The sequence below is a fragment of the Amia ocellicauda genome, chromosome 4, assembly GCF_036373705.1.
Source record: "Amia ocellicauda isolate fAmiCal2 chromosome 4, fAmiCal2.hap1, whole genome shotgun sequence".
NCBI lineage: Eukaryota > Metazoa > Chordata > Actinopteri > Amiiformes > Amiidae > Amia > Amia ocellicauda.
This window is the reverse complement of record NC_089853.1, coordinates 94,961-108,472: the sequence shown is the minus strand read 5'-3', so window position 1 is coordinate 108,472 and position 13,512 is coordinate 94,961. Positions and strand designations below refer to the sequence as shown.

General features: G+C 47.2%; 1 protein-coding gene and 1 long non-coding RNA gene across 2 annotated transcripts; one reads left to right on the top strand and one right to left on the bottom strand.

Annotated features, from left to right (window-relative positions):
* The first annotated feature begins 4,134 nt into the window (after positions 1-4,134).
* lrrc10b (leucine rich repeat containing 10B) lies at positions 4,135-6,784 on the top strand. Its single transcript, XM_066702927.1, has one exon. It carries the CDS (start codon positions 4,135-4,137, stop codon positions 5,308-5,310), a length of 1,176 nt encoding a protein of 391 aa, XP_066559024.1. The 3' UTR covers positions 5,311-6,784.
* A 2,267-nt stretch (positions 6,785-9,051) lies between these two features.
* On the bottom strand, positions 9,052-12,960 carry LOC136747488 (uncharacterized). The gene is made up of 3 exons (XR_010816523.1): positions 12,874-12,960; positions 12,627-12,779; positions 9,052-9,252 (listed from the first exon to the last, which is right to left on the bottom strand). It is a non-coding gene; the product is annotated as an uncharacterized LOC136747488 (long non-coding RNA).
* Between the last annotated feature and the right edge of the window lie 552 nt (positions 12,961-13,512).

The following is a 13,512-nucleotide window of genomic DNA, read 5'->3' as shown; positions in this document are numbered from 1 at the left end:
CAGTAAACTGCAGGACAGTATATACTACAGTAAGCTGCAGGACAGTATATACTACAGTAAACTGCAGGACATTATATTACACTATAGTAAACTGCAGGACAGTATATACTACAGTAAACTGGAGGACAGTATATTATACTATAGTAAACTGCAGGACAGTATATACTAGAGTAAACTGGAGGACAGTATATTATACTATAGTAAACTGCAGGACAGTATATACTACAGTAAACTGGAGGACAGTATATTATACTATAGTAAACTGCAGGACAGTGTATACTACAGTAAACTGCAGGACAGTATATTATACTATAGTAAACTGCAGGACAGTGTATACTACAGTAAACTGCAGGACAGTATATACTACAGTAAGCTGCAGGACAGTATATACTACAGTAAACTGCAGGACATTATATTACACTATAGTAAACTGCAGGACAGTATATACTACAGTAAACTGGAGGACAGTATATTATACTATAGTAAACTGCAGGACAGTATATACTAGAGTAAACTGGAGGACAGTATATTATACTATAGTAAACTGCAGGACAGTATATACTACAGTAAACTGGAGGACAGTATATTATACTATAGTAAACTGCAGGACAGTGTATACTACAGTAAACTGCAGGACAGTATATTATACTATAGTAAACTGCAGTACAGTATATACTACAGTAAACTGCAGGATAGTATATTATACTATAGTAAACTGCAGGACAGTATATTATACTATAGTAAACTGCAGGACAGTGTATACTACAGTAAACTGCAGGACAGTATATTATACTACAGTAAACTGCAGTACGCTGGTCGGCTCGCGCTCCCTCCCTCGCGCTGGCTGGTTGCTAGGGGGAACAGAGCGGACGGGCGCTAGGCAACCCGGCTACGCAAAGAAAAAAATCCCAAACAGAGAGAGAGAGAGAGAGAGAGAGAGAGAGAGAGAGAGAGAGACGTATTTAGACATAGGGGGGGGGGGCAGATGGAAGAAGGGGAAGAACAAGAAGAAGAAAAAACTAACTCCATCTCTCCTTCTCTTAAAACAACACCATCATCAACAACATCATCATCATCAACAACAGCAGCGACTTCGGGATTCGCCCCGGATCAGCTCGGACTGGAATCGGAGTCCGGGCGCACGGCGGCGCACAGCGGGTCGGCCGGGCCGGTGAGTTTGTGCGCCTCGGTGTCTCCGGTATCTCAACTCATCACACCCAGAGACACAGACCAGGCACAGCAGCGCCGGACACACGGACAACGGCGCTGACCGGTCACTTTGCCACCGGCCGGGTCGACTGTAGCCGGGGAGAGAGACGCGCTCCGGTGCCCGGGACTACGAAAGAGGAGAGAGACGACGACGGGGGGGGGGGGGGGGGGGGGCGTATTCCCGGAGCTGCCAGCCGCTGTGCCGGTTCACTACCTCGGCGTGGAGTTCGGGTCCGGATTGGGGACCCGACCTGGAGAGAAACAGAGGGACTGTGCGGTGACGGGGGAGAGAAGTTTAACATAAATAAACAGTTAAAAGTACAGTAAAAGAATTTCATTTTATTTGTATATCTCATAAAAAGACAACAATATATGTAACGAGACTTTGTAACACAAAAGTTAAAAGACAGAGAAGAGGCTCCTGCAGGGATCGGGCTGCGAGAGAGGACTCGCCATATCGGGCTCAGTGCGGGTACAACTTTGGGGATACTTATCATTATTATTATGATTGTTGCTGTTGTGGTTGTTGCTGTGGTTGCGGCTGTGGTTGCGGCTGTGGCTGTGGTTGTTGTGGCTGTTGTTGTATTGTTGTTGGTGGTGTGGTTGTTGTGGTTGTGGGTATTGTTGTTGGTGGTGTGGTTGGTGGTGTGGTTGTTGTGGTTGTGGCTGTTGTTGTTGTTGGTGGTGTGGTTGGGTTTGTTGTTGGCAGTGGTGTGTTGTTGTGGTTGTGACTGTTGGTGTTGTGGCTGTTGTTGGTGTGGTAATGCTTGTTGTGGTTGTAGGTATTGTGATTGTTGTTGTTGTGGTTGGTGATATGGTTGTTGTGGTTGTGGGTATTGTTGTTGGTGTGGTTATGGTTGTTGTGGTTGTGGCTGTTGTTGGTGTGGTTGTTGTTGTGGTTGGGTTTGTTGTTGTTGTTGGTGTGTTTTTGTGGTTGTGGCTGTTGTTTTTGGTGCGGTTATGGTTGTTGTTGTTTGTGTGGTTATGGTTGTTGTGGCTGTTGTAGTTACGTTGTTGTTGTTGTTGTTGTTGTTGTTGTTGTTGTTGGTGGTGGTGGTGGTGGTGGTGGTGGTGGTGGTGGTATGGTTGTTGTGATTGTTGTGGTTGGTGGTGTGGTTGTTGTGGTTGTGGGTATTGTTGTTTTTGTTGGTGGTAGTGTGGTTGTTGTTGTTGTGGCTGTTGTTGTTGGTGGTGGTGTGGTTGGGTTTGTTGTTGTTGTTGGTGTGTTGTTGTGGTTGTGGCTGTTGTTGTTGTTGTGGTTGTTGTTGTGGTTGTGGCTGTTGTGGTTGTTGTAATTGTTGTTGTTGTGGTTGTGGCTGTTGTTGTTGTTGGTGGTGGTGTGGTTGTTGTTGTGGTTGTGGTTGTTGTTGATGTGGTTGTTGTAATTGTTGTTGTTGGTGGTGTGTTGTTGTGGTTGTGGCTGTTGTTGTTGTTGGTGTGGTTGTGGCTGTTGTGGTTGTTGTTGATGTGGTTGTTGTAATTGTTGTTGTTGTTGGTGTGTTGTTGTTGGTGGTGTGGTTGTTGTTGTTGTGGTTGTTGTTGTGGTTGTTGTCGTGCTTGTGGCTGTTGTGGTTGTTGTTGATGTGGTTGTTGGTGGTGGTGTGGTTGTTGTGGTTGTGGCTGTTGTTGGTGTGGTTATGGTTGTTGTGGTTGTGGCTGTTGTTGTTGTTGTTGTTGTTGTTGTTGTCATGATTGACTGTGTGTGTGAGACCCAGCTGGACTGAGACGGCTGCACTCTCTCTCCACAGTAGCCCAACAGAGAGAGGAGGACACAGGCAGGAGGGGAGAGGAAGAGAGGACAGGGGTGGAGGAGGACAGGTCTGAGGTCCTGAGCCAACAATCACACAAGAGGAGGACAGTCAGCACCGGAGCAGCTGATACTGAAGTGCACTCTGAGCTGGATGCTCTGACCAGTGCCGAGTACAGTGTATTGCTGTACTGCAGTGCAGTGCAGTGTATTACAGTACATCTTATTACTGTGCAGTACAGTGTATTACAGTACAGTACAGCTTATTACAGTGCAGTAGAGTACATTGTACTACAGTGTATCACAGTGCAGTACAGTGTAGTACAGTACAGTGCAGTATAGTGTAGGGCAGTACAGCTTATTACAGTACAGTAGAGTGTAGTACAGTACAGTGTATCAGAGTGCAGTAGAGTGTCGTACAGTACAGTGTAGTACAGTGCAGTGCAGTTTTTTACAGTGCAGTCAGTCTGTCAGCTGTCCTGGTACCTGTGTCTTGAGTGACAGCAGTGGGAGTGTCAATGCCCTAACCTGCCCCTCTGTCTGGGCGGAGAGCACCATGCCCCACCCTCAGCTACGGAGTCGAACCCAGGACATATACACAGACACACACACACACACAGACACACACACACTCACACTCACAGCCACAGTGCAGCCCAGAGAGAGAGCAGGGGAATACTGTGACCCCAGTTACCGCAGCGAGGCACACACAGAGAGGAAGGGACTGTGGAGAGAGAGTCGGAGAAGCAGTTGCTGTAGAGCCAGAGCGAGAGGAGAGAAAGTGGGGGACAGGGGACAGGGAAAGAAAGGGAGGAGTGTGAGAAAGAGAGGATAGTGGAAAGAGAGAGGGGAGAGAGAGGACTGCAAGAAAGAGAGTGAGGGGAGTGTGGCAAGAGCGTGACGGAGAGACAGACGGAGGGGAGAGAGAGGACTGTGAGACAGAGAGCAAGAGAGGGTGCAGCCAGAGGGTGAACATCCAGATAGAGGACAGAGAGAGAGGAGAGAGAGAGGGAGCTGGGGGACAGAAAGAGACAGGGCTGGGAGCGAGGCAGAAGAAGCAGCCTGAAGAGGAGGGACAGGGGGCAGGGGAACATTTGGATCAGAGGACGGGAGTGCTGGTGTGAGAGGGGCCAGTGGGGAAGGGAGCTGAGCAGGGAGGCAGAGGGCAGGAGGGAGGCATGGGTAACTCGGGGGGCAAGGAGGGGACGAAGGAGGCCGGGGAGGAGGGCGGGGGGGCAGCGGAAGAGGAGGAGGAGGAGGAGGAGGAGGGGGAGCTACCCCTGGCCGTGGAGGAGGCGCTGGCCAGCGGAGACACCGTGCTGGACCTGAGCGAGCGCCGCCTGCGCCGCCTGCCCAAGAGAGTGTGCCAGCTGCAGCACCTGGAACGGCTGTACGCATGCACCAACCGGCTGCGCGGCGTGCCGGAGGGACTTGGGGGGCTGCAGGGGCTGCGCATCCTGGCGCTGGACTTCAACAAGATCGAGGAGGTTCCTGCTGCAGTGTGCCAGCTGGCCGGCCTCACCCGCCTGTACCTGGGAAGCAACCGGCTCATGAGCCTGCCGGCAGAGCTACGCAACCTGCAGAGCCTGCGCTGCCTGTGGGTTGAGAGCAACTACTTCCAACGCTTCCCCCCACCACTGCTGGACCTGCCCCAGTTGCGCTCCCTGCAGATAGGCGACAACCGCCTACGCCGCCTGCCCGCCGAACTGCCCCGCATGACCGCGCTGCGCGGGCTCTGGCTCTACGGCAACCGCTTCTCTGAGTTCCCCCGGCCACTGCTGCGTATGGAGGGGCTGGAGATCCTGGACCTGGACCGCAACCGCATCGCCGCCTTCCCCAGCCTGGAGCACCTGGACCGGCTGCGCCTGTTCTCCTACGACCACAACCCTGCCAAGACCCCCCCCCGGGCAGGTGAGCAGGTGACGCTGGTGGGGGAGGGGGCGCAGGAGATCCGTGAGGCCCGCGAGGCCAAGAGGGAGAAGGAGCGGCGGCTGGCGGAGGAGGAGAGGGAGCGGGAGCGGGAGAGGGAGGAGGAGAGGCAAAAGGAGGAGCTGAGGCACAGGGAGGGGGTCGGCACAGTCATTCACGGCATCTTGAAGAACAGCACGCCTGCCGGCCAATCGCAGGGCTCCCCAGGGGTGGAGGCAGGGCGTCCCGGCCGGCTGGCCGACGGGGCGGTGGAAGGGTCGGGCTTGGAGTACGAAGAGGGGGCGGGGTACGAAAGGGAGGAGCTGCTGTGTGAGGGCGAGGGGTTCGAGTTTGGGGGCGAGAGTCTGGAGTACGAGAGTGCGGAGCTCGACTACGAGTACGAGGACGGCCTGGAGCGCCCCGAGGGGCCCGGGGCGGGGGTCTGAGCTGTTGCCAGGCAATGGGACTGTAACCCTAAACCCCACTGCTGCCATGATGGGGATGCAGGAGACACGTGGAGGGGGGGGCACACAGGTGAGCAGCGAGTGCTGTGTCCAAATCCCACCTGGATCAGATCCCACCTGCTGCGCGATGCTGGGCTGCGCTGGCTGCGCAGAGACAGTGTGTTCTGGACTCGGGGGAAACAGAGCCTGTGTTTATATGAACTGTAAGCATTGTGTACACTGTGTGTGGTGGGGGTTCTCCTAGCTACAGGGAGAACTGTATTCTGATGGGGAAAGGGGGATGAAATGGAGGGATGTAGGAATTCTTTGAAGGAATGAAACAGGATGAAAAAAATAGACATTTAAAAAGAAAAAAGATCCTGCTCGACATCTCCCTTTCTCCTTATCTGTCTCCTTCTCCCCCACCTTTCTCTCTCCTCTTTCTCCCTCTATCTCTGAGCCTCTAAGACCCCATCTTCCCCCAATTTTCCTCTCCTCTCCTGTACGACACTGCCCTCTCCTCTCCTGTACTACACTTTCCTCTCCTCTCTTCTCCTGTATGACACTGTCCTCTCCTCTCCTACATTTTACTGTACGACACTGTCCTCTCCTCTCTTGTACGACACTGTCCTCTCCTCTCCTCTCCTCTCCTATACTGTACTGTACGACACTGTCCTGTGCTCCGCTCTGCTGCCCCACCCTCTTCTGATCTGGGAGTGATTATTAATGGATGTGATCAGGGGTGGCTGTAACTGATAGTGCTTTGGTGTTCAGTTAGCGCAGTGATCCTGACGGACTCGACTCCATTATTCAGCACCTGCTCAGTGTGTGTGTGTGTGTGTGTGGGGGGTAATTAATTAATTAAATCAATGATTGGAACAGTCAACAACTGATTGACTGTAGGAGAATGTCTATGTCTCCGAGTCAGTCCGTCAGTATTTCCTCCATTCTTTCACCTCCTCTTCTCTCTCTATTCCCTGCCTCTCTTTCTGTGTGGAGCATTCTGTCCCCCCAGCCTTGGACCTCACAGCCCCCAAAGCCACTGGACACTGTCCACCTTGAACTATGGACACTGAGCATGGTCCAAACTGAACTCTGGACACTGTCCACCATGAACTATGGCCACTGGAGATTGTCCATGCTGAACTCAGACACTGGACACTGTCCACCATGAACTGTGGATTGTACACTGTTCACCCTTAATTCTGGACACTGGATATTGTCCACCATGAACTCTGACACTGGTGTCAGCGCAAGGCAGCGTAACACAGTGAGTGTGTCACAGTGAGTGTGTGTGAGTGTATATGTGTGCGTGTGGGAGGGTGTCTGAGTGTGTATGGGTGTGAGTGTGTTGTTTGTGTAAATGTGTGTGTGGGACTGTGTGGTGTATTGCAGAACAGGTTGCTGTGTTGTTAGACTGTCTCAGCTGTATCTGTAGCCCTGGGTAACTGAATAAAGCCCAAAACATTCACCTCAACTCTGAAGAGCAGACTGATACACTGACTGATTGATACACTGAGTGACTGAGTGACTGAGTGACTGAGTGATACACTGACTGAGTGATACACTGACTGAGTGATACACTGACTGACTGACTGAGTGACTGACTGACTGATACACTTACTGACTGATACACTGACTGATACACTGACTTACTGACACTGACTGACAGACTGACACACTGACTAACAGACACACTGACTGACTGTGAGTGTGAGAGTTCAGTCTTGTTGGCAGACGAGAGAGAGAGAAAAGTGTGAAGTTTGACACTAACCGTGTGTCTCTGTTTACTGTTTAGGAATTTGTGCAGAGATGGAGGGAGTGGAAGACTTAGGGATGGAAGGAGAGGAACTGGGGGGGAAGGGTGTTAATGTTCCTTCAATAGTAACTTTAAGAAAGAATTAGGAAATGGAGAGATAGAGGGAGGTCGGGATGGCGGGAGAGATGGAGAAAGAGGGATGCAGGGAACAGAAGAGGGGGGGTGGAGGGCAAAATGCCTACACTAGCAGACACAAAAGGGAGAGTGAGAAGGAGAGAGGGGGGAGGGGGGGACGGGGAGTGAGAGAGAGAGAGGGAGAGCGAGAGAGAGAGGGGTTAGCTTTCCTTAAAAGGAAAGCAGGCAGTGAGGAGAGAAGTTTTAAACAAAAGAAGGAATGTTCCCAAGGAAAAGAGAGAGAGGGAGAGAGGGGCAGAGAGAGAGAGAGAGGGAGGGAGGGAGAGAGATGGGAGAGATACTACTATCCCTGCCATTAGTGTTAGTGCTGCTACTGCTTCTTCTGATGCTTGTTAGTATCGCTGCCACTGTTCCCTCTTCTGATGCTGCTTCTGCTTCCACAGTCACAACTGCAGCTGTTCTCCCTGCCCCTGTCTCTGTCCTGTTACACCTGTCTGGCTTTCCTGTCACTCCTGCCTGTCTCTGTCCTGTCACTCCTGTCCCTGTCTTTGTGTCTCTCTAGTCACTTCCGTCTTTTTGTCTGTCATGTAACTCCTGCCCCTGGCAACACTACCACTCCAGGAACTTCTAAAAAAACTCCTACTAGAACTTCACCCCCCCCCCTTTCAACAATCTCTCTCTCTCTCTCTCTCTCTCTCTCATCAATGACAGTCAGATGGCCTGTACCATCACCAAGGCAACGCAGTGCCCACGCCATGGTTACTGGTTATCCACTCAGACTGACTGCTGGGACCCAGACACCCCAGAGACAGACACACTGACACACACACAGACACCAGTGTCCCCTCTCTGTCTCCATCTCAGACTGAAGACATGGGAATTCAGTTGTGATTTATTTGTTTATTAAGAAGCTTATTAACAGGAGGTTTCATTTCGTGGAGCACACAGGAAGTAGTTCTTTCACTTCTGGGTCAGCCTGGTAATCAGCCTGGATAATGGCGTCTGCCAAGAAATAATAATAATAATAAATAATAACAAACAAATACATTCAACATCAGTTCTGCCTTAATTTTATTATTATTATTATTAATATGTTGGTATTTGCATATTATAGAGGAGTTATTTGCATTGGATGATCAATAATAATAATAATAATACTTATAATACATACAGTATACTTATACTAACCGACATACTATCATGAATATGAACATAACTACTATTACACTACTATCCTGTTGCATACAACAGTAGAGTTTCAATTATCCGCGCTAATGATGGGGAGGACAGACAAAGACAATCCAAAAATATATTTTTTCTACAAATATAGGTATAAATTATGTGTAAATTAAGAAAATGTTGTTAATGAACAAAACAAAAATTTGTAGTAAAGAATGTATTGATATTGTTTTATTGTAAAGTCCATACAAACACACTCACTTAAAAGGTTTGAAAACTCCTAAAATGGATTTCTGCTTCAATTCAGCGTTCTTTTTGAAAATTGACGCTCTTAATTGACGCAATAGCAAATTGTGAGAAAGAAACGTGTCATCCTGCTGCTCCACATAAGCAAGAAGACACTCCGCTATCAAGGGCAGAGCAGTAAGACTCTGCCCACTGGTGTACGGGTGTGTGATGACATTGCTGCAGGAGATCATGTGCATTTCACATTAACTGCAGCACATGTTTAAGCACGTGACTTGTAATACAATTTGCAACAATAACAATGTAATGGCTTTAAGATGATTAATTTGGGTTGAAGGGAAAGTCCACTAGTTTTTAATGTATGTAAAAATCTCATGAGCAAATCGTATAAACCGCACGCAGATAATTGAGTCTACTGTACTTCTAATATAAAGTATCCTCTGCCTCTGACACTTAGATTGCTATCACTGATAATACGCTGCACACTACTGTGACAATAACCCATATCCAGTGACATATCATACAAAAGCTGCTCTCACGTGCAGGCCGAGTCTTCAGACACTTTACAATCCAGCTGTTGTAGGGTGTGTGGCCTTAATAGGTGGGTGTGGCCAGGGTGCATCATCCTATAATAACAAGGGATGAGGGTTACCGTGACAATAGGGGGAGGGACCACATTCACATTCATTCAATAAACAAAATCAAATTCATATTCACTTCACATTCACTCAATAAACATAAACAATCAAATTCATAATCACTTCACATTCATTCAATAAACAAAATCAAATTCACATTCACTTCACATTTATTCACATACACAAACATTCAAATTCACATTCATTCACATAAACATACACATTCACATTCATATCATTTGCATAAACATTCAAATTCATATTCACATTAATATTCACTTTCACATAAACAAACAAACATTCATATTCACATTCATTCATATTCACATAAACATAATTCACTTCACATTCACATTGACTTCACATTCTCGGGCTGCTGTACTGATGTGACCAACAGGGGCAGTGTTGCCAAAACAGTTTTACACAGAACACACAATAAAACTATATAACAAGAATAACAGCAAAATAAATGCATCAAATGTATATATATATATATATATACACATACATACACACACATATATATATACACATATATATTCACATAAAAACAGTACAGTGAATATAATATAAAAAAATTAACTCTCAGTGACAAAACTAATAGTGACAGTGGGAATAACGGAACAGCAGCAGTCAGCCAGGGATCCTGGGCCCTGCAGGGTCCGCATGTGCAGCGCTCTGCCGAGCCCCCCGTGGCCCCTCATGCTGGGATGGGCTGCTACATCATTTGCCACTAGTGGGGCTGTGTGTCCTTCTCTAGGACAGAGTTCAGTATCTCTGTGTCAGTTAACTGTGGGTAATTCTGTGGGATTTTTTGGGTTCATTTAGATTATTTGTGCATATTTGTTACAGTGCAGGAGAAAGTGCATCTCTGTGTCCACATCTCCTGTCTCTCAGTGACCACACTGTCCTCTCTGTGTCCACCTCTCCTGTCTCTCAGTGACCACACTGTCCTCTCTGTGTCCACCTCTCCTGTCTCTCAGTGACCACAGCGCTGCTCCTCTGTGTCCACCTCTCCTGTCTCTCTGTGACCACAGCGCCTCTCCTCTCTGTGTCCACCTCTCCTGTCTCTCAGTGACCACAGCGCCGCTCCTCTCTGTGTACACCTCTCCTGTCTCTCAGTGACCACAGCGTCGCTCCTCTCTGGGCAGTCAGCTCTGACTGTGTCGGCCCGTCTCTATGGCCAGGCTGTGGTCACTGAGCCGGTACTGGGTCAGGATCTCTCTCCGCTTCGTATCTCTGACAGTGAAGAGAGACTCTGCAGGGTGGACTCTCTGTTTAGGGCCCGATAGTGTTCCAGTTCACTTTGGGGTTTCGTTTTGTTATTCCAATATCCAAATAAAAATTCTCTTAAGCCTCGGTTCCACTGGCTTAAGCGTCGTGCCATGCTGGACACGTCCCAGAGCTTTTTTTTGTAAAACCAGGGTGTTGTGAAGTCCTTCCCTCTTATGGGAGGAGCAGCGACTGTGGGTTTGGTTAGTGTTAAAAACAGAGACAGAGAACAACACTACGAGCGACACAGCCTGATGTGGAGAGGACTTTTTTGTCTATTTTATTCTTTCTGCTTTACATGATTGTAAACAGCGTAATAAACACAGTGCATCCGGAAAGTATTCACAGTGCTTCACTTTTTCCACATTTTGTTATGTTACAGCCTTATTCCAAAATGGATTAAATTCATTATTTTCCTCAAAATTCTACAAACAATACCCCATAATAACAATGTGAAAGAAGTTTGTTTGAAATCTTTGCAAATTTATTAAAAATAAAAAACAACATAACAAAATGTGGAAAAAGTGAAGCACTGTGAATACTTTCCGGATGCACTGTACATGTTTCTGTTAAGAGATATTAGGAAGAGCTAAACGTGTAGATTCACGTTTCATATTCATTATATTCAGACAAGCACGTCCCCATAAGAATACGTTTCCATATGCAACAATAATACTAAATAGGAAATATGTATTGTTATTATTATCGTCCTCATTTGTGCTAGTATATATGTATTTTAAATGGCACAGCGTGACTCCCTTAACTTATTACTCTTTCTGCAGATTTGTAACTGCAAATAACACTTTTTGCCGAATTATATATAATTTACTTAACAGATGTCCTTAACCAGGGCAAGTTAACGTTTCACGATTAATCATCCAGCTACAATATAGCAGGTTATAATTTAACTAAAGTGTGCACGTCTCAGTCATGGCGTTTATGGACACATTTATTAATCGATTGCGCCAAACCCCTAAATTTCCCCAAGTTCAAAATATGATCCCACAACATTTCCCCCATACAGATGTTGCCCCCAAATTTCCCCCTGTGCTCTTACAAATCACCCAAATTTGGGGGAAAATCTCCCGATCTGGCAAAGTGGCACACGATCACAGCTGTCTGCCAGCGCACTCGCACAAGAGTGATGCGTCCATAGGGGGCAGTGTCGCATTAACACATCGCCATCTACAGACAACTAACCCGATTTCTATGGTGCACCTACGATTGTATGGATGTAAATTAACACACACTGTTAATGACATGTTACAGAAACTACACACACAAATACAAATTGCGTCCTGTATGTGCAGATCTCTATTTTCTTGCTATAGTTGGCTAGACACTTAACACTAGAACATACATACCCACGTCTCTGTGTATGTGAATTTCTCCTCATATCTGTGTAAATATTTTAATTAAATACATATATGGCGTTTCAGCTGTTAAACTCCTCAAAATGAATGAGCTATAAATACGTTCTTCTCCAACCGCCAGACCCGCAGTTCATTTGATAGGCTATAGCCCACTGAATAATATAATAAATACAGCTGACAATATGGGCTTTGTAATCAAATTAGTAATTGTGAAAGATTTATAATCATGTTTATTGGTGAAACACGCTATTTGCTGCAGATCATATATTAATTATTATCATTATTTATTGTATTAGATTTGCACTTGATATAGCTCTCGTCTGATCGGCTCAGCGAGTTTCTAACTTTCCTTTGTAATTCAATCCTGATCTCTTTGCAAACCCGGGTCTCTGGATTAATGCCCTGATCAGTCATTGTTGATCAGGATGCTAATTGTTCATTCCATCCACGGAAAGCAAAGTACATTTTACCTTTCGTCCAAAATTGCCAAGCACGAAATACATGGTCATTTCGTGGGATAAAATGTGAATTATGTTCACGAAATGTGAATTATATTAACGAAATTTCTCAACATGTACAGTTTCTGCTGGGTGTTTCTCCCATTTGGTATAATGCTGTTGACGTACTGGACCCCATATCTCACTTCCATTTCACCCAATGGGCTGCATTACATCGTCACATATTTATAGCCAAATATTAATTTTGTATATTGTATACCTGCTGTGCCATGTGTGCAGTGTGCCGTGCGTGTGTCTCTCTCTCAGCATGCCCCCTCTGTCCCTGGTTGTGTAGCCGTTGGTTCTGGCTCTGTGGATGCCACCCCGCACCCAGCCCTGTCTATACACCCCCACTGGGGAGAGGTCACTAAACCTGTAACACACACAGGTTAAAATGTTAATGGTTTTGACAGTGACATACTATCACACAAACTCACACTCACACACTCACTCTAACACTCTCTCACCTGATGTCATAGTTGGTGAGGTAGTGCTGGGGGGCCGTGGAGTCACAGGGTCGAGTCACATGGGGGGGTTGTTGATGCTGAACCCTGACAGCTCCTGAAGCACAGAGAGACACACTTACACACTGATGCTCTCCCACTCTGACACACAGACACTCTGACACAAAGACACTCACACACACACTGTGTCTCACCTTCCTCCCCACAGCTGTGCTCTCTGCTCGAGAGATGTATCTCTGACTGAGGACAGAAGGAACTGAACACTGAAGATGGAAAAAGGGAGAGGGAGAAGAAGAGGAAGGGGGAGAGAGAGAAAGAGAGAGAGAGGGGTAGATTTTGAATTAAGGTGTCAATCAGATAAATACTAATACTACTACTACTGCTTCTAGTACTACTAATATGAATGACAACAACAAAAAACACAGGCAGGAAGTGAGAGGTTGCAGGTCAGCGGTGAGAGGTCGTGGGTGAGGGTTGAGAGGTTGAAGTTGAAGGGTGAGAAGTCGGTGTTACTCACAGTGGCAGGCGGGGGGGCACCTGTGTCCTGGCTGAATGCTGACTCGTTGAGTGATCGCTGAGCCAAGCGGGGCAGACACTCAGTGCCCTGGACAGACAGAGACACACAGAGACACACAGACACTC